At 37.7% G+C, this 20,500-nt stretch overlaps 2 protein-coding genes across 2 annotated transcripts; both read right to left on the bottom strand.

Annotated features, from left to right (window-relative positions):
- Positions 1-3,637: 3,637 nt before the first annotated feature.
- LOC147512189 (uncharacterized) lies at positions 3,638-11,273 on the bottom strand. Its single transcript, XM_086598678.1, has 5 exons — positions 11,265-11,273; positions 8,212-8,505; positions 7,816-7,890; positions 7,487-7,732; positions 3,638-3,958 (listed from the first exon to the last, which is right to left on the bottom strand). Exons 1-5 carry the CDS (start codon positions 11,271-11,273, stop codon positions 3,941-3,943), a joined length of 642 nt encoding a protein of 213 aa, XP_086454804.1. The 3' UTR covers positions 3,638-3,940.
- A 199-nt stretch (positions 11,274-11,472) lies between these two features.
- LOC147512188 (uncharacterized) lies at positions 11,473-12,456 on the bottom strand. Its single transcript, XM_086598677.1, has 2 exons — positions 12,269-12,456; positions 11,473-12,184 (listed from the first exon to the last, which is right to left on the bottom strand). The coding sequence occupies exons 1-2, from the start codon at positions 12,454-12,456 to the stop codon at positions 11,473-11,475; spliced, it is 900 nt and encodes a 299-aa protein (XP_086454803.1).
- Positions 12,457-20,500: the final 8,044 nt, after the last annotated feature.

The following is a 20,500-nucleotide window of genomic DNA, read 5'->3' as shown; positions in this document are numbered from 1 at the left end:
AATGTACCACAAGCATTGGCATCAACTAGTGAAGGCAGAAGCAAATTTACCACAAGGTTTACACCAAGTTCTTTTGCGTTCACTCTTAGAGATGAAGAAGACGAAGAAGAAGAAGCAACGACGGAAGAAGTTGACTTAATTGAAAGTGATAAAGAAGCTGACCAAGAAGACGGGTTGATGAATGTGCTAGAAGATGATATTCAATTTGATGATGAGTATTAGACTATTAGTTATGTTTTTTAGTTAGGCTATCAGTTGAAATTTAAGACCATGGCACTTGAATCTCTTTTGTTTGTTTAGTGTTTGACATTTTGGAACTTTGAACAAGTGCTGTAACTAGCATGATAATCAGATTTTGGATTTTTGGAACTTTGAAGTTTGAACAATTGTTGCAAGTTTGTAACTTCCTATATCTCATTCTACGTGATGCCTTTTTGCCTTTTTGTGTTTGAAAACTCATGCATCTGAGTTCGCAATCTTCAAATCATGTTGAAGGTTGTTTGTCATAATTGTACTTAAATGCTTTTATACTCTGATATGCCTCCTGATCTGTTGTTGGCACAAGTATTGTTGTATGGGGAAATTGACAAGAAGGTTGAGGGGTTTGATATCAAGACAGGGAAGTGGACAGAGTGGGTTAAGTTTCATTATAAGACAGATGAAGCTGCAAGGGCTTTTACTAGTCTAACCCACCAAGACGATTGATGGGCATCAGATAGCTTTTCATCTTGTCAAGTACGTACTGCTAGTAGGTTGATGATTGGAGAATTGGAGCATCGCTGTACGTTTAGGCCATGCTATATTTGTAAAAATTAACTACGTAGTAGTTTTATGACTTTTATCTGCAGCAAGGAAAGGCCTGGACAGTACGAGAGCCATACTGCATTCACATTACCAGGCCTATCTTGAGTCGTCTCTGGTATAGATGTCTTTGATCAATTGATCCTAAGTTCAACATTGTTGCACCTGGTGCCGACCAAACTGTTTATTTTCCCTACACACAAAAACATAAGCGATTAACCTCATTTCATCCTGCCATTGAAGATTTACTCTACAATAAACATGCCAAGCTAAGAGCTTTTTTTTATTATTTTTTAGTATTGTCGCCTCACTTCAATCAAACTTTCATCCCCCTCTCCGATGCATGGCGATACGCGACTAAGGCACGAAGAAGAAGGTGTTGTTTTAATTTTGAATGTTTCGCCTTAGGTGCTTTTAAAGCCTTGACTACACTGGTTCTATCCAATCATGAGCAGTAGGATTCTCATCATGAGCTTCAAGCCCATGGTTTTCTGCATTCTCAATGCCTTCTGCATGCCATAGTAGGAACTTCTGGTTCTGAATCAACAAGATCATTAGTGAAAGCTTGTAGCTTCTCACCCTCCTCGAAATCTGCTATGGTTTGGTCTTCCAAGAACACAATATCTCGACTTCGGATTACCTTCTTGTTAATCGGATCATAGAGTTTGTAGCCAAACTTCTCATCCCCATAACCCAGAAAAATGCACTGCTTGGCTTTGTCATCAAGCTTGGATCTCTCATCCTTCGGAATATGCACAAATGTCATGCACCAAAATACCCTCAAGTATCCATAATCAACATCTCTGCCTGACCATACTCTCTCTGGATAATCACTATTCAGAGGCTTCAACGGTGATAGGTTGATCACATGTACGGCTGTGCGCATTGCTTCTACCCAGTAGCTTCTAGGTAGCTTAGAGTGAGACAACATGCATCTATTGAAGAGTATTCATCCTCTCAGGCTATACCATTTTGCTGCGGAGTTTTGGGAACGGTCTGCTCATGACGAATCCCATGACTCTAGCAATACTCTTCAAACGACCCAATATACTCACCCCCATTATCTGAGCGAATACACTTTAAAAGCTTCCCTGTCTCTTTTTCCACCATGCTATGAAATTTCTCAAACACGCCAAGTACTTCATCCTTGGTTTTCAGACCATATGCCCATACCTTTCTCGACGCATCATCAATGAAGGTCACGAAGTATAAAGCTCCCCCGTGGGACTTTACTTTTATAGGACCACATAAATTTGTGTGCACTAGTTCAAGGACATTGTCCTTTCTGTGAGACGAGAATCTTTGGAAAGACACCCTGTGTTGCTTTCCTACCAAACAGTGAGTACATCTATTTAAATGTGTACCTTTGATGTCTGGCAAGGCCTTTTGCTTGGCAAGAACTTCCATCTCTTTTTCGCACATATGACACAGTCTCTTGTGCCACAGTTCGGAGGAAGCTTCTTCTTCTGCCGCATTTACTTCTACTTTACACAAACTAGCCTGTGTTTTGTAAATAGAGCAAGTTTTCTTCCCCTTGGCTGCTACAATGGAACATCTGCTCAGTTTCCATACCCCGTTACCAAACAAGTTTAGAAAGCCATCATCATCTAACTTCCCAGTGGAAATTAGGTTTAGCCGAATGTCAGGGACATGTCTTATATCCTTGAGTGTCTAGGTGTATCCGACATTGGTTTCTATGTGAACATCCCCAATGCCTGCAATCTTCGAGACTCCACTATTACCCATCTTCACTTCACCATATTCACCACAGCCGTAGGTAGTGAAAAATCCCCTGTGCGGTGTGACGTGATAAGATGCTCTTGTATCTATCACCCACTCTGTATCTTGGCATGAGGTACTAAGACAACACTCACCACAATCTGACACGATTCCCACTAGACCATCATCGACTAGTGCGGTTGTATCTCTGCCTGAGTTTCCGTTCCTCTTTACCATGTCTTTATGTACACAGTTATTCTTCTCATCCCTTTTCAGTGTTTTGCACTCATACCTGAAGTGACCCTTGGTAGTACAGTAGTAACATTGCCTCAGCTCTCTGCCTTAGGAGTTCTAGTTTCACCCCTAGATTTACTTCTGTCATTACCTCTAGAATGAGATGGTTTTCTGCTTCTACCTCTCCCCCGTTTCTCTGTGACAAGGATCTCTGAGTGAGAGGAGCTGCTTTTTGAACTCCTTCTAGTCTCCTCATTCAACAAAGACGCGCACTATGTCAAAATAGCTGATTTAGGACGGCTTATATCTGTTGAGATTGGTCAATCTCGACGGCTACTGACTGTCTCATAAGCCGTTGTCTAAGCCATTGTTAAAAATGTTGTGGTATCGATTCTCGACGGTTAGTGGCTGTCCATTATTTGAAATACAAAGACAGCTATTAGCAGTCGAGAAATGAGTTTTGTGGACGGCTAATGGCTGTGGTTTAGGGTTTAAAACAAGCGCCAAGATCGTCTAGAGTTGCGTCCCCGCTTTCGATCAAAACATGAAACCTGAATAGTTTCAATTCCTTATTGCGAGAAATGCTAATGACAAAACATGTAGTATTTGAAAATCTAAATCAACCTGCTGCTTCAATATGATTGGCTACCCAAATAATTTAAATTCAAACTGCACTATAATTAAGAAACCATAATCAAACTTAAGTACCAAAACATCTTTATATTTATCATTCCATCCAAAATGTTTACATTGCAATACCATATACTATAAAACTTGAAGTCTGACAAAATACTAAAATATTTGAACTCGATCTTGTTGCTCAAGTATTCAATAGCTAGCTAAAAACACTATCAAAAGACCAAAAAACAACTATGTACTTGGATTTACAAGGCACGCCAAAAGAAGATAAGTTTTTGTCAATTTAAAAGCTTCATCGATCAATGAAAAACCACATAATTTTTTGGCCAAGTAATCACGTCACGAAGCACAATATCTCCAAGTCTTCCATCTCCTTCATACAACGGTGCAAAATCATCAAGTATCTCATCGATTCGGACATTATACGAACTTGGAGGCGTCGTTAAATAGGTGCAGACTTCTCCAAGTGCAAACACAGTCTTTGTTATGAAACTCTTCAAGTGACAAGTTGTAGATTGAGGTCGGATATTGCGGGAATCATCACAAACTAGTGATTGTTGTATTTCTTAAGTAAATAAGAAAAAACAATGAAGTTAATATAGGTTATTCACAAAGAATAATGAATATAGAGATGATTACTTACTATATCATTTATTCAATCTAAGACATGATACAAACTCAACAACTAATCTTCACTGACTAGAAACATCACAATGACCAAAACATATAGGAAACAGACATAAAAAAAAATTCATACCATTGCAAATTAAAACCAAACCTTAAAGTCACCTATCATAAAAAATTCAACATACCCACATGACCAAATCATAAAACAATCCCAAGAGAATCAAAATTCCCAAGATCACAAAGTACTCAAACTTCCAACATTTCATTAAAAATCACAGCACCAATACTAACCTGCGCTCACTCGCAGCACCAATACTAATATGTGATAAACTGTGGCATACTTACTATCATCACATACTTGTATAGTATTCAGTTTTTCTGTTGTATGATTTGAATCATGCAGCAGATGTGTTTTTCTTGTACCCAATCCTCTATTTAACCGTATTTAATAGAGAAATATAATTGTTGTATCTTGTATACAGTGGTAATAGAAATAGTACAACCATGTCTCCACTGATTTTGTTTATTCTCATTTCTCTTTGCATAACTCTGTTACCAACTACATCATAATCAGCCACCATGTTATATGCTTATGACGTCCTAGGATACCGGCTAGAAAGAGATGAGCATCTGTATACGGCATTCCAGTATTTTGATAAAGATAACAGTGGGTATAAGTGTGCTACTTGTTTATTTATGTACTGCTTGCTTGCTCATCCGTCATTTGCAAATCATGGGCCTGTCACTCCAGTAGCTGGATATGCTCGTCATATCTATGAACCAATCTTTGACATCCCTTTTTTCAGTGATAAAATGCATAAAGACATGCACACATAGGCCCTTAATGATTCACAGATTGCTGTTGCTACTCAGCTCTGTCAGCTCTCTACTTTCGCCGTGAAAGATGTTAAAAATTATACATGGAATCATGATGAAATTTCTGCCAAAATTATTTATCCCACCTCCCCTTCTAAACACCAATAGAAAACAAAAGAATAGTAGAACCTGGTAATCTTTGAGACAGGCTGTGGTCGCAAGTGAGTTAGAGAATAGACAGTATGTTACCACTGTTCAAAAGCAACTTGGACGAGTCATGAATATTATCTATAAATAGCATTTTTACTCACTGTTCCAGTTCTCCTTGTTTGATGAACTTTTTTTTGTTTTACAGTGTACATTTCATTATGAGTTGTCATTTTTTTTTACAGGTTTATCACTAGAGATGAACTGGAAACAGCCATGAAAGATCATGGAATGGGTGACGAGGCAACTATTAGGGATATAATAGCAGAGGTGGACAGTGAATGTTGGGGACCTTCAGTCTATCTTTCATCAAGGCTCTTTGTCAAGTGAGGGTTCAGAGGCAGGATTTGAACACTACGAATTGATGAATGTCTTAAAACCGAAAAATGACCCAGGCTTAATGGCTTATATACTACTCCGGACTAATAAGTCGAGTTAGTTCATAGACTAGTGGGAAAGGCTAAACTGAGGAGTATTCATAAGTTATACAAAGAATGAGTTCCCCTCAAAAGTCCTACTGCCTCCATTGATCGTACTTTTGTGATTCTACCTGCCGCCACTCTGCCAGCCTATATGGTTTGTCCTTTACACGTCCCAGCATCTTCTACTATAATAGACCGAAAGTAGACAGGGGCACAGAAGATGACGTGAGAGAAGACTAGAGCGCGAGCTAGCTGATTTAGGACCAGCCTTCTTGCTTATCCGCTTTGATTGCTATCCGAAGGCAGACTTGAATTGCTTTCCTTTTGGACTAAGGGGTCGTTTGTTTTTCTGAGCCTATGAATGCTGAATGCTGAATGCTGAATGGCTCATCCTCTGAATGCTAAATGCTGATTGCTGAATTCTAAAAAACATGTTTATTTTCTGTTAGAATAACCCGCTCACGAAGGCTTAATATAAATCATTCGGACAATTTTACTCATGCTATCTATTTTAAACACTAACTTGATTTCTTGTTAAACAAAATATATATTATATTTGAGGAGAAGAGATGGATTATCGAAAAAAATAAATGATAAATAAATTTATTTAAAATATGCTTTCACAAATATATTTTAACAGTTTATTTTTTTCATATTTTGTTTATTTTCAGAATATATATATGTAATTCTATTTTTAACAAAGTGGATATCATTCACCCAAAAAATGAAAAACCGTGGACGCCAACATCAAATTTTGAAGAACTTATTTTGAAGCCATAAAAATCAAGGTAGGAAAGTAGATGGGTTCTTAAGAAAAGGCAAGAAGGGACTTTCTTGTTTCAGTATTAGAATTCAAAGATTCGAGGAGAAATTTTGGTCTTTGAATCTTTGAATGCTAAAAGTAACACCGAATGCTTAAACTACTTCAAAAAAACAAACAAGTTTTGAACCTCTGAATGCTTAAAACTTAAGTTTAAGAGGCTCTGAATGCTGAATTCAAAAAAAACAAACAACCCCTAATTGAAGAAAAGCGATCAAAGTGAAGACCAATGAGACCGAAAGGCTTTTTACAAAGAAGCCTTGACCGTAGACGAGTGAGATAGATGAAATTCAAAGCAGAACAAGTAGCGGGGGATGAACGCAGATAAGATTGGACTGATCGACTAGTAGGCACCATAAAGCAAGCAAAAAAGGACCAGGGTGATATAAAGAACTGAACATGTTTCCAAGATCATTGCCAATATGATCAAGCCAGTCCTGCCCCACCGCGGATGTAAGCAGCAAACGACATTTGTTGAGGGAAGGAGAATTGGGGACAATAATGCAAGTAGAGTCAGTCAGTTAAGCCTCACGTTTGGACCCCAGCCATGGGTTTAGGAGATGCAATAGAGCGAGTTTCAGAGGAATTGAAAGTGGGTACCACATCTGAAACCAGTCTCATATAGCTGGCAAATTAATAAACATAATTTGACTTAGTAAAGGCGGTATTACAAACCTGCGCATACCCACATCAAGTTAATACTAAGACGTCTAACTATCATCACAATTTGTAGACGCCTATATAAACAGAATAATCTTAACTTGAAGGCCTAAATTAACTCCAACATTCAACTGATAGTATAAACGGCGAGCTATAGATACTTATGCTCATACTATATAAGGATTTGCGATTACGCCTATCTACACAATAAAGAGACACATCTCCAAAATTTCAAGGTGTGGAATGGGAGGAGCAACTGCGACACACTCACTGGAGAAGTATTAATGACAAAGAGGGTGGTACAAGGTTTGTCCTATTCAAGAATTAAAAGCTAACCTAGTAAGCCTACAAGGTTGCAAACTGATTGAACAGAAGGTGGTGGTAGCTATAGATTCTCAAAGAGCTGTTCAGAGCCTGAATAAACATCTTGCAGCTCTTCCCCCATCGCAGTTGTTTGAAGTCAATTAGTTTTAGGATTTTTATCAAGCTACAGAACTACAAGAAAAGAGAAGTGCTACAGACCTTTTATCTAAATTATTACCTGAGATGCATTTCCAAGCCCTGAAGATTGTCGCTTAAGGTCTGCAACTTCATCCTCAAGTATCTTGCGAGCCTTGTTTGCTTCATCAAGTCTCACCATGATCGCCTCATAACCTGACTCACTGTTTTCACGCGCTCTCTTCTCTCTTTGAGCAATCTCCTTATAAGGAGCTGAAGCATGGTAAACAGTCTTAGTGACACCACTACCTATACCACGAACACGCCATCTTCCATCACGACCAATAACCTATTAAGCAAACAAAAGTTTAGGTAGAACTTTGAAGAAAACCTACTAGAAAAAATAAAACAAGATGGGAAGAAGCATCACACCAAAGCAACGGGATCATTGTCTAGATCCCTTTCCACTATATCAGGCTCATTGCTAACAAGTCTGTCAATTTCCTCCTACAAAAGAAATCAAAGTCACCATTTCTTAAGTACATAATACCTGGTCATACAAACATAAGAAATTACTATATAAATGTCTCGTTGTCTCTTACAAGAGTTGCTTCGTTTCAAAATTGATGCAACTCCCATCTCTCCTCGTATGGATGGCCACATATCCTTCTGTCCTTGAAACCTCACCAGTTGGCCTTTTTTTTTTTTTTTTTTTTTTTTTTTAGCATATTAAACTTTTTTTTTGTAACATATTAAACAAATATGTAGATAAAGACTAATAATAGTTGAGTGCATACGATAATTTTATGGCATTAAATAGATGTTTACCAACTGCTCAATAACTAGAACTGCTCCCATTCTACCAGTTGTATGTGGGTTCTTCATTTGTTCCCTTGCTAACTTTCCATTGAATCGCTTGGTTTTATCCTCTTCTGTTGAGCACATGTCGACGAATGCCTCCCATTCTTCCTTTTTCACCCTCATAGGAACATTTCTTTTTCGCTCTGCATCTGTTGGAAATTTATCATACACTTGACGAAGTTCATATTTTTTCTGCTTCCAAGCTGTATTAAGCTTACGAAGAGTGCATTCTTTTCGGATGAGTGGAAGATCAATTTCAACCTGTAAATTGGACATGTCAAAATCATTAGTAAACAAATTTGGATACAATACAAATTAAAATGTTTATTGAAATAAAATTAGGTGGAGTGACTTGCACTTACCAATACTTTCTCCCACAAAGCATCCTTTGTTAAATCTGGAACCTCTACCTAGTCCTTGTACATAGGTGGGCAATGTGTCCTAGCCACCTGCCCGACTATAGTGGCATACTTTGCTCGATATTGTCCAGTAGCTTGTCCATAATCAGTAAACTCCACTTGGAATCTTGGACCTAAGTGGATTAATTAGCAACCGATTAAGTAAAAATAGGACGCAGAAAAGCTTCACTACTAGAAAAATGACAATAGACAAAATCAATTTATTGTGATCTATTTTTCAAATGATCTGTGGATAAAAGATCAAATGACCTAATTAACAAGAATATGAAAAAGAATAAGATCTAATTAACATCAGAACTATGAAAAAATATTAGTACCTATCAACTGCCCTCCCTTAAGACTCCTGCTTAATATATTAACAAGTTTCTAAAATCTGGTGCCATGTTTCATGTATCTAACTTGCACTCCAGTCCATATTTAACCATTGATCACCAAGAACAAAACAGTGAATGAGGCAGCTATAGCTCCCGTGAAAACAGCAAAATTCCTAGAAAAGTCCTAAGTCGATTATACTAATCAGAGGAATCTAAAATACTTGAGTAAAAAAACCCTCGGAACCATCTTAAAACTGAAGTTACATAGACAACACCATATCACTTTTCATTAGCTAGAGCTGTTCTTGCTTTGGCTTGGCAAAAAATAGTTCCCAGTTCCCACCGTAAAATATAAGTCATGAATACAAGGGTACCCACATTCCCCCAGCCTTTCAGTTAAACCATTTTCTTGTCGCCACAAGTCTTCAAAAGAAAGTAGTCTTCCCATGATATACCAAAAGGTATAAAAGAAAAGGAGAAAAATAAAATTTGACTTTTCTTTTATGCTCAAAGACTCAAAGTTGCGTCCGCAGATCAATAAATACAAAAATCATATACCATTTCATTTTGCATTCACATGACCACAAGCAGATTAGGTACATATAGGTCAAAAAATAAATAACATAACATCTAAAATAGAACTCTTGTCTAGTAAGGCTGACATCATGATGATGTTGGAAGCTATGCTCTAGCATTACTATCACTGATTAACAATCTTGTAAAATTGTCTTCTCTTTTTAGTTTATACTTCTAAAGTAATAGTGAATGTTGACTCAATAACAAAGGGGCCAGATTGTACAGAAAGAGTTGAATAAAGGATCAGAATCAGCAGCATGGTTTGGTCAAGTGGCAAGCAATTTGAAAATCAATACATAACATATAAGAAAAGAACCGTGTATGAGTTTCATGGAAGTGGGGAAAGCGATTAGCAACAAGCCAATACAAGGAACAAGCACCCCTAAAGTCTCGTTTTTTATCAACAATACATTTTACTGATTAAAAAAAAAATGGAAAGTACAGACCTAAGACATCCCAAATAGGTTGGCACCCCTCGATCACTCATTAATTTATTTTTAGGTTAGTATCCTTTACCTTGGGCTTTGCTTATAAAGCATGATGACATATGATGAGATATTCTACATAAAAATACAACAACAACTGCAAAAAAACTAAAACAAAATCGACTAAGTCTCACTGAGCTAACAAAACTTCTCATCTATACACGGTCTCCGAAAGAGGAGTGTCACGCCATGCCTCCCACATCTTTGACCAAAGGAATATAAATTATTCTATCAAAATAATCACCTCCTCCACTGATGCATCATCGAAGTGCCTCCAATTCCATTCCAACCAAAGGCCCCACATGATCGCGAAAGGAGTAATATTCTATATGAGAATGAACCTCAAGACCCAGGACTCCAATATATCCTTCACAGAGCGGGGAACAACCCAAACCACCCGTGATTGTGGAAGGAAATGACACCACACCTCCCAAGAGTAAGAACAATGGATGAGGGTATGGTTAACCAACTCACCATCAAACAAACACCAAGGACAAGTTTACAATGATTTTCTTTCTTTTGATAAAGTTGTCTATGGTTAGGATTTTATTTTGTGTAGCACATCACATAAAAAAAGACACTCGGCAAGGAATCTTCGACTTCCAAATCAAAGTGCTAGGGAAATTAGTTAAGAAATTATCATAGGAAGATAGGAGTAGAGAGCGAAATAGAAAGATTTTGAGCTAAAATTTTCATCCTTTCCAATATTCCAAAGTCAGTAATCTCTGCTTGGTCTCCCATCTGGGATAGTGTACAAACTGCGTAAAAGGGCTGCACTCACAATATCCTTATCTGCCATGGCATTGTGGATACCAAAGTCCCAACCAAGATGACCACTATCAAACCGTATGAAATGATCACTAAGGGGGTGACTACATGGGTCATTTTTATAGGTTTAACACTTTCCCAGCCAACTTATGTTATTAAATAAAAAATTAATAATCAAATAAAAAATGTTACTTTACGTTTTGGTTTTGTCGTCGTCTCACTTGCTTCAGATTCATTTGCTTCAAATCCACTTGCTTTAGATGCTTTTGACATGAATTCTTTTTACCTAAATATAAAGTTCAACAAAATGGTTAAAATCTAAGGCAACGAAATTAAACAAAACATGGAATAGATGTAGCATGTATCATATGTTGCATCACTCGAAGAAAAAACTAAAAACAGAAAAACCCACTAGACAGAGAACACCCAAGATGTTCAAGCCATACTATTTAACTCACCTGTACCATGTTGAGAATTGGAAAAGATGAACAAAAACAAAAGATACCTAATTCAAAAAAAGCTTCCCATAAATATCAACCATACAAAAAAAAGATTATTCATTGATAAGTTTCCTAAGAACGTCCTCAATTAAGATTATTCATCAACATAAAAAAATAAAAAAAAAAAAAAAAAAAAAATAATAATTAAAAAAATTATTCATTAAGATTAAATCCAGTCTTCCGCAATTTCTAGAATGTCCTCAAATAGAGTTGTTGATGAAGAATCATTAGCACTTGTTCTGGCCTCGAAGACCAATGAGTCTTTATAAGCATCTATCTCTTGACTCAACCTCTTTGGAGCATCCAAGACAACATGCCAATTATCTCTACTCAAATCTCGGCAATAAAAGACTTGTTTAGCTTCAGAAGCGAGAATAAAGGGCTCGTCAACCTCACTTGTATTCCTCATGAACCTCCCAAGATTTACAAATACCAAGTTCATATCAGGATCAACTGTGCAACCATTTGTTTTATCCTCAATGCGCACCCAATCACAGTAGAACACAGTTTGTTTAAATTCTACATAATCAAGTTCAAGAATTCTTTTGACAACTCCATAGTAAGTGACTTCGTCATCAACAAGGTTCCTATCCTTGGTGCTTGCCCTAAAACTAGTCACAGCCTTCATGGAAACCCCACTATTCTTTGTTGTAGTCGTTGATTCGGAATCCGGCGTATAAAAAACATACCCATTCGCTGTGTATCTGTTATATGACACCGCTGTAAAAGATGGACCATCAACAATCCTCTTGAAAGGAGATACTTTTTCATTTTGTAGTTGTAGTCTTAACCAACGAATGTAGTCCAACTCTTTTGCTTGACTGCCCCAACGATTTTTACCCCTTGATTTATGACTTTGGAGGTATACTTGGTACTTTCTGTGAAAATAATAAAAATTCAGGACAGTTGACACACATAACTCAAGTATTGACTACCAAAACAATGGTAAATGCACGACTTACTCTTCCCACTCAGCATTTTTCAAAGAATGCGTCAAAACCCACTTGCTAACTTGTGGATACTCTATATTTGGAAGAACATATTGCTTTCCCTTTTTATCCATAGGGTGTCCACTTTCAATATCCTCATTCATGATCACCCTTCTCCCATTCTTATGGCTTGCCAAGTTGCCATCATGAATGTACTCCATATAGTACATCATCGCCTCTTCCACGAGGTATTACTCTTGGATGCAACCCTCAACAAAAGTCTGATTGGTCACATACCTTTTATAATTTTTCATCACCCTGTGCATGTGCCATTAATTAATACAAAATGACTACATACTAATCACAAGAAAGATATATATAAAGAACTTTACTCACCTCTCAAAAGGATACATCCACCTATATCTAACAGGTCCACAAATTTGTACCTTTTCCGCTAAGTGCACAACAAGGTGTATCATTGAAACAAAAAACGAAGGCGGGAAGTATTTTTCAAAGACACACAAAGTTTCCACAATGCGTTTTCTCATGTTCGAAAGGTTCGCACGACAAATGACTTTGGAGCATAGGACGTTAAAGAATAAAGACAACTGGCGAATAACTTCATGCAATGGCTTGTGTTTTTTGAATAGATGCATCAATAACACGTGTAATAAATGTTGTAAAAGGATGTGATAGTTATGAGATTTTAGGTTCTTGAGCTGAAAATCCTCCAAGTCCACATTATGTTTCCAATTTCCACTATATCCAACAGGAACCTTCAATTGGTGCAAAGTCCTACAAAACAAAACTCTCTCTGCACGTGAAAGAGAAAAAACACCTATTGGATAAGACCACTTGTCATTCTTCATTACCGGCCACAAGTGTTTCTTTATCTTCCTAGCTTTAAGGTCCAGACGGGCTTCGAGTCCATCCTTACTCTTACCTGTACCCATGATTGTTGCAAACAGATTCTCCATAACAACATTTTTTCCACGCATCACATCTAGATTGTGGCAAATAGGCAGATGTTGTAGGAATTAAATATATAAGTGAATATATGGATATGTATACATAAAGTTACATGATATACTACTACACAAATGTTAAAAATACCTCCCAATACGGTAATGTATAGTAAAGAAGATAGAATCCTTTGAAAATGCTGAATTTTCTAGTTCTTTAGTCCTTTTTCTCTTCTTCTTCCTTCCTTCCGGTGTATCCGACACCTTGCCAAACTTGTTCTGAATTTGGCTCATTTTAATTTTTACTTGAGAACCCTTTAAACGAATAGGACGCTTACCATGCATGTTCTTATTTTCCATTAAATTGTGCCTTCTGGACTCTAAAGCGATGATTCGGGTCTGCTAGGAACTTTCAATGACCCATATAAGCAAACTTTTTTCCATGCTTCAGCCAAGTATAATCTGTATCTTCACTACAAATAGGACATGCATACCTTCCCGCCGTTTTATGTCCAGAAAGATGGTGAAACGCAGGAAAATTGTGTATCGCCCATAAGCAAATTGCCTTCATAGTGAATGTCTCTTTAGCATGGGAGTCATATGATTCAACTCCAGCACCCCATAACTGTTTTAGCTCTTCGATTAAAGGCTGCAAGAAGATGTCGATGTTATCCCCTAGGCTACTTGGACTAGGAATTAGAAGTGTCAACATAGTAAACTCTTTCCGCATGCACAATGATGGAGGCAGATTGTATGGAGTAATCATAACAGGCCAGCAAATATAAATGCTATTTTTGTTCCCAAATGGATTAAATCCATCTGTTGCAATCCCTAATCTAACATTACGTGGCTCCGCTGCAAACTCAGGCTATTTAAGATTAATTGAGTTCCACATGGAAGAATCAACAGGATGACGCATATAGTGTTGGTCAGAAACTACATTTGCATGCCATTTCATATTCTCTGCAATCCATGGTATGCTATACATCTTTTGCAATCTCTTAGCCAAAGGAAAATACCTTGGCTTCTTCCATGGTTTAATCTTAGCCTTTGGTTTTAACGGGTTCACCGATTTCCATCTGTTTTCACCACAAGTGGGACAACTAATCAAATCCTTATATTTGTCACCCCAGTATATAATACAATCATTTGGGTATGCATCAATAATTTCGCACTTCATGCGAAGAGGTTTGATCAAGTTCTTAGCAGCATAGGTCTTCTCAGGTAGTGTATTCTCTTATGGTAAAGTCTTTTTAAGGAATTGCAACAACTATGTGAACCTACTATTAGACCACTTGTGTCTAGCCTTCATGCTCAACAACTCAATCGTCATCGATAATTTCGAATCTTCACCCCGACATGATGGATATATTGGTTTTAAAGCATCCTCCATCAACTTGTCGTATTAAACATCCTGCGGTATGGCATTGGGTGAATCTCCATTATCAACTTCGTTAAGACATGCATCTAAGTCAACAGGATGACTTCGCCCAAATGTGTCATTGACCATCTCTTCCATCCTTGGCACATATTTTCAGGACCCCTAGTAGAAGAACTAGTGGGAGCTTCAACATAGTTACTACTTCTGGAAGATGACTAACTCTCCATGACGTATCCATGATGTATATGTCTCGTCTATACCATCACAGATAAGATGCTTAGCAATATCTTTTGCTGTTGACTTCCCCCCTAAATTACGACAATTAGCACAAGGACAACAATACCAGTCAAGTTCCTTTCCTAATTTCTCTTTTGTGAACTGGATGAATGATTTAACACCTCGAAGGTATTCAGTAGACGAAGTCGGTGCTTTCATCCAGTTCTTGTTTGGAAGCATTGAAGACATTTTCTAGATAAATACATCAACATATATAATATTAGTATGATTTCAAAAAGAGTATTTGACTTGAAACCTAGGAAAGGTATATATCATAGAAAGTGGTACTCAAATTCCTTTCTGCCTCCTAACACACTTAGCCCCCAACAACTCACCTACCAAGTCTAAATGGTTTTCTCAAGATTGGAACAATTACAGTAACAATGCAACATACTAATATTTATATATATGTAGGGCACTTGGTTATTTCATGTTAATAACAACTTCCTTATTCTCTATGGCCAAGACCAATTAATGCCAAAGAAGTCATATCATTTACAAACAAGAAATCAGGTTATTTGAAAATATAAAGTTTGAAATAAACTAGTCCAACTCAAACTAAAATTTGTAGATATATTTTGTAAATCAGTAGAGGTTGAATATCCAAACAATGAAAAATAGCTAACTTAATCGACCATGCACTTGATGTTCTTAAAGACCGACAAAAAAAAATACAACTCATAACTATACTTATACTTATACCATCGGATAAAAACAATAATACCAACGACATAATAACATAAAATAACAAGAGAAACACAACAAATGACAAACAAATGATAAATAAAGTTAAACCATTTTATACCCTATCTTGGAGAAGCAGTGAGAAAAATTCAACCTTTCCTTGAAGAAAATTCCAACTGAAGAAGAACCTATTAAATCAAAACAACACAAACTTGTTAAACTGAAAACTAAAAATAAAAGTTTCAAGCTTTGAAAACTCAAATAAGAAAAACAAGCAAACCCCATAACAAAAATAAAAGTTTCAAGCTTTGAAATTTCAAATAAGAAAAACAAGCAAAACCCCATATATACAGATAACATAAACAGAAACAGAGAACATAGAACAGAAGTAGGTTTACAACTTCACGAATCATTGGACATACACTTTCTTAAAGATTTCCCCTCATGGATAACATGTCTATTGTGGAGTAGGAGAACAAATTTCTTTAGGAACAAATATATTTGTTTCTACGGAAACTAGAATGTATAGTTCATTTTTTGTACAGAATATTAAGTTCTAGCCTCCAATCTTTTATTTTTTTTCGTTTTTTGTTTTGTTTTCCCTACAGGGTACATGACATTCAGTTCTGGTTGTATTAAATAAAACCAGAATAGTAACACATGATCACTATAATAATGTCAATCATGCATAAAAACTACTCTTGCAAGTTAGAACAGAAACTAGATAAATATGGATTGCAGGAAGATGATTAAATTTATACGAACCACGCAAGTACGTTAGCTAAATTTACCTCTTCACAATCAAACACTACTTATCACACAAAAAAATGTGATAGAGAGAACAACCTAATTAAAGCTAGAATATTGTAAGCAGCTTCATGATGCTCAGTAAGCTACAATTTTCAAGCCAAATTCACTTTGTGCAAAAGCTACGAGATACATAATTTAGTTATCATCAAGCCCCAAATACTACTTGATCATGCATGAAACAACAACAGCCATACGCTAAGCTAGCATTGCAGGCATGCAATCATCTTAATATTTAATTGTGGATGTACTTCAATATTAATTTTCTATGTTTGCAAGGAATGCCAAGCTTCTTAAGCCCAAGTGTACAAGTAACAATCAGTTTTTGAAAGCCCCTAATCTCAATTTCAAGTTTCTTAACATGGGTTTCAACTCCTTTCCCTATTCCACTTAAAATTCTGGTATCCCATCTTCACAACGTATGGGGAAGAGGTAGAGAACAATCATTTGTTAAATCTTTTGAAACAGGATTGTTCCAAAATGTTAAGTCAGAGCCACTTAAAAGCTTGTCACTAAAAACAGCTCTGACATAAGCTTGACAGGATTGTTTCAAATCTTCACAATGTTGGACTTCCTATGTTTCCACTTAAAAGCTTCACAATGATTGTTCCAGACTTAACATGGATGTCAGAGCCATTTTCGACAGGTAACACTTCCTAGTTCTAAAGTTAAATCTTAGAAACAAAGAATAAGTAAAGTTAAACCATTTTATACCTTGTCTTGGAGAAGCAGTGAGAAAAATTCAGCCTTTACTTGAAGAAAAATTCCAACAGGAGACTAACCTATTAAATCAAAACATCACAAACTCGTTAGTGAAGAACAAGCAAAAAGTGAATAACACGCAAACCCCATCGAGAAGAGGCAAAACAGAAGAAAGACACTAATCCCCCGGGTATGTTTTCTCACTCAAGACTTCTTCCTCCTCCTTTTCGAAAGGATTGTTGTTGGGCCTTTTTGCATAGCGTGATGCCAGTGGCTACCGAGTGAAGGAATTACCTATGTGAGGATCTCTTTGTTGGCAAGTCGTAGTACGGCTGGGAAAAGAAAAGAATGGATTCTCCCTTTATTTTTAGTTTGTTGGATATCGAGAGTGTAGCTTAATTTCGTGAATGTTGTGATGTTGAATTTGGGGATTTAAGTGCGAAACCAATTTCAGTGGAAAAAAAGAAAGAAAGAAAGAAGTGGTTACCTTCTTTTCGCAGAAACGTCGTAGTGAGAGAAAGACGGAGTGAGAGATTGGTATTTGTTGGGAACCTGAAATTTTAAGAGGGAAAACAAATTGGGTCAATTTTTTTTGGGGGGGGGGGGGAATGGTCTAGGCGCTAAAAGGAGAGGGGAGTAACTCGACAACATGCTGAAGATGGAAGCGCATTTTCGAAGACCGATTTTAATATGAATAGACTGATATAAGCTGTCTAATGCCAGGAATTAACCATGGTTTAGTTTTATACAGTTAGAAGACGTCCTATTCTGGGGCGCCATGCGTGTCCTAAATCCTCTGTTTTGACGTAGTGGCGGTAGCCATCTCCATAGAAATGATTCCATCCTTAGCTAATCCATATAGAGAAATTGTTAACGTCTCCCAACTTTTGGGTAGAGAGTTTAATAGAAACAAAGCCTCAACTTCGTCTCCTATATTAATCTTCATCAAATGTAAGTGATTGATGGTATTTTGCACTTCATTAAGATGCTCATGCATTGAAGAACTTTCTTGGTACTTTGTGTTGGCAAACTTCTTAACGAGCATCACTTTGTTTTCGCCCGACTTTCTCTCATAGAGGTCTTCGAGTTTCTTCCACAAGCCAAAAGTTGTAGTCTCTTGGGATACATGGTGAAAGACACTGTCGTCAATCCACTGTCGAATGTACCCAATTGCTTTTCTGTCAAGTTTGCTCCACTCAGCTGCAACAACCGATTTTGATTTTTCTCCTCCATTTTCAATGGGTTGTGCCAAGTCCTTGCAGTAGAGCAAGTCTTCCATCTTGGCTTTCCAAATGGTGTAGTTCTTCCTATTCAGACTCGTCATGTGAGTGTTCACGAAATGGTCCATCTCTACAAGTTATTTTCAACTCAAACCTCCTCTTAAGAATTTGTTCAAACACCTTCTGGGCTAGATTTGGATAACACCCTAGGTTAATCTAACCTGGCTCTGATACCACTTGTTGGGGTTAATACCGATACCAATCGATCCTCACTACACAGATAACTTGTTCTAGGACCAACAACAATCTCCAGACAACAATCTAAATATCAACTACAACCTAGCTAACATGCCTAACTCCTTAAACAACTATTAACAACAAATAATAATGTAAGAAGTAGAACAAACATACCACAACACAAAGATATACCGTGGTTCGGCCAATGATGCTTACTTCCACAAGAGCTAATCATTTTATAAAGTGGAAAGGAAGATTACAATCACTCTTTTCAGTCTCTCACCTTACTAGATCACTCCTCTCTCTTTACAGGCTTGTCTCTCTGTAAAGGTTATCTCTCAATCTTGATTGCTTTCAAGATTGGGTTTTCTCTCTCTTGTGTTGCCTTGGTTTGTGTTGCATCTGCGTGTTAGGTTTTGCCAAAAACCCCAACATATATTGCAAACTCGCGATTTCACAAAAATAGAATTCTGCCGAAAATAGGCATGGGCGCGCTCTCGGCAAGGCAAATGTCGAACACGCTCGCCCTTAAATTACTGGAAGTTGTTCACGGCATGGGGCACGGAGTCGCGCCTTAGGCAAGACTGAGCGCGCACGCTCAACCTTTTTCACGCAAACTGAATTTCTTTCTCTCCTCATGTGAGGATAACTCAAACATCGGTTACTCACCAACCCACACTTCGTCGAGGAACACCTTAATCAATCAAAGAAAAACGTAAAGAGCCTCAAGGTCATGATTGTTGGGGATTACACCAATACCAATCGGTTCCCCACTACACAGATAACTTGTATGAACACACTTCAACTCTAGATAAATCTCAAATATCACAAACTACCTATACTAACATGCCCAACTCGCTAAACAACTATCAACAACAAATAATAATGTAAAGCAGTTAAACAACAAACCACAACACAAAGATTTACCGTGGTTCGGCCAATGATGCCTACTTCCACAAGAGCCAGCTTCTTAATAAAATGGGAAGGAAGATTACAATCTCCTTTACAAATCTCACCTTACTAGATCACTTTATCTCTTTACGTGGTTGTATCTCAGAAGGTTATCTCTTTTGTTTTAGTCCGATTCCAATCCTTCCGACTTTGTTTGGTTCTCATAGTTAGGTTTTCCAAAACCTTGATTTTTGGTTTTATCTCCAAAACCAAATTCGGGTAATCGTGAAGCAAAGCCCACGAAAAATAGACCGAAGCGCTGGCGCGCCACTCGAAGCGCGAAGTCGCTACCAAGACTGAAGTTGAGCTGGCGCTTTTTCTTTGAGCTGGTCGCCTCTATGTTATCGAACTCGAAGCTGAGTCGTCGCTTCTATCCGAAGCGGGCGCCGCTCGCTTCGCGATGCCGAATTTGCCCTTCTGCCCTCCAAACTCTCCTCATGTGAGGGATAACTCCAATAATCTCCCTCCCGCAAATAGGGGATACCTCCATGCAATTGCCAAATCAATCAGAGGAGGAGTGTCCGCCATTCCGCAATAGCACAACAAACATCAAACTTACCTTTCGTAAAGACTTTGGTCATCATATCCGACCCGCTCTTGTCGGATGGATCTTCTCGATACACAAATGCTTGTCTTCGAAAGTACTTCTAATCCAATGATAACGCACGGTATGTGCTTGATCTAGAATGAAAACTCGATTCTGCTCAAGCTGATGGCGCCTCGACCGCATATAACTACAAACCGCTTTCGCTTTAGCCCTAGTTCGTCAAGAACCTCTTCATCCATAGCAACTCTTTGCAACACTCGCTGGCTGCAATATACTCTTCAGAAGGGGAGAGGGCAACACACTTTTGCAACTTAGATTGCCAAGAAACCGCCTCCCCGCAAAAGTAACCGATAACCGGAGGTGGACTTCATCGAAGTCAACATCACCGCCATGTCCGTGACATCGCTGTAGCCTTCAAGTAAGGGCTTACTTCCACCAAAGCACAAACATGATTTGAAGTGCCTTTGAGATATCTCAATATCCACTTAACACCTTCCC

This window comes from Coptis chinensis, chromosome 3 (assembly GCF_015680905.1).
Source record: "Coptis chinensis isolate HL-2020 chromosome 3, ASM1568090v1, whole genome shotgun sequence".
NCBI lineage: Eukaryota > Viridiplantae > Streptophyta > Magnoliopsida > Ranunculales > Ranunculaceae > Coptis > Coptis chinensis.
This window is presented reverse-complemented; position numbering and strand designations above follow the sequence as displayed.

Excerpts from the sequence above, each read along its gene's own strand:
- LOC147512189 (XM_086598678.1), bottom strand. Across the intron at positions 7,891-8,211 it reads TTCTAGTTATTGAGCAGTTG|GAGGAAATTGACAGACTTGT; the intron begins GTAAACATCTAT and ends TTTCTTTTGTAG. Across the intron at positions 7,733-7,815 it reads ACAATGATCCCGTTGCTTTG|GTTATTGGTCGTGATGGAAG; the intron begins GTGTGATGCTTC and ends TTTGCTTAATAG.
- LOC147512188 (XM_086598677.1), bottom strand. The coding sequence starts at position 12,456 with ATGGAGTACATTCATGATGGCAACTTGGCAAGCCATAAGAATGGGAGA. Across the intron at positions 12,185-12,268 it reads AAAAATGCTGAGTGGGAAGA|AAAGTACCAAGTATACCTCC; the intron begins GTAAGTCGTGCA and ends TTATTTTCACAG.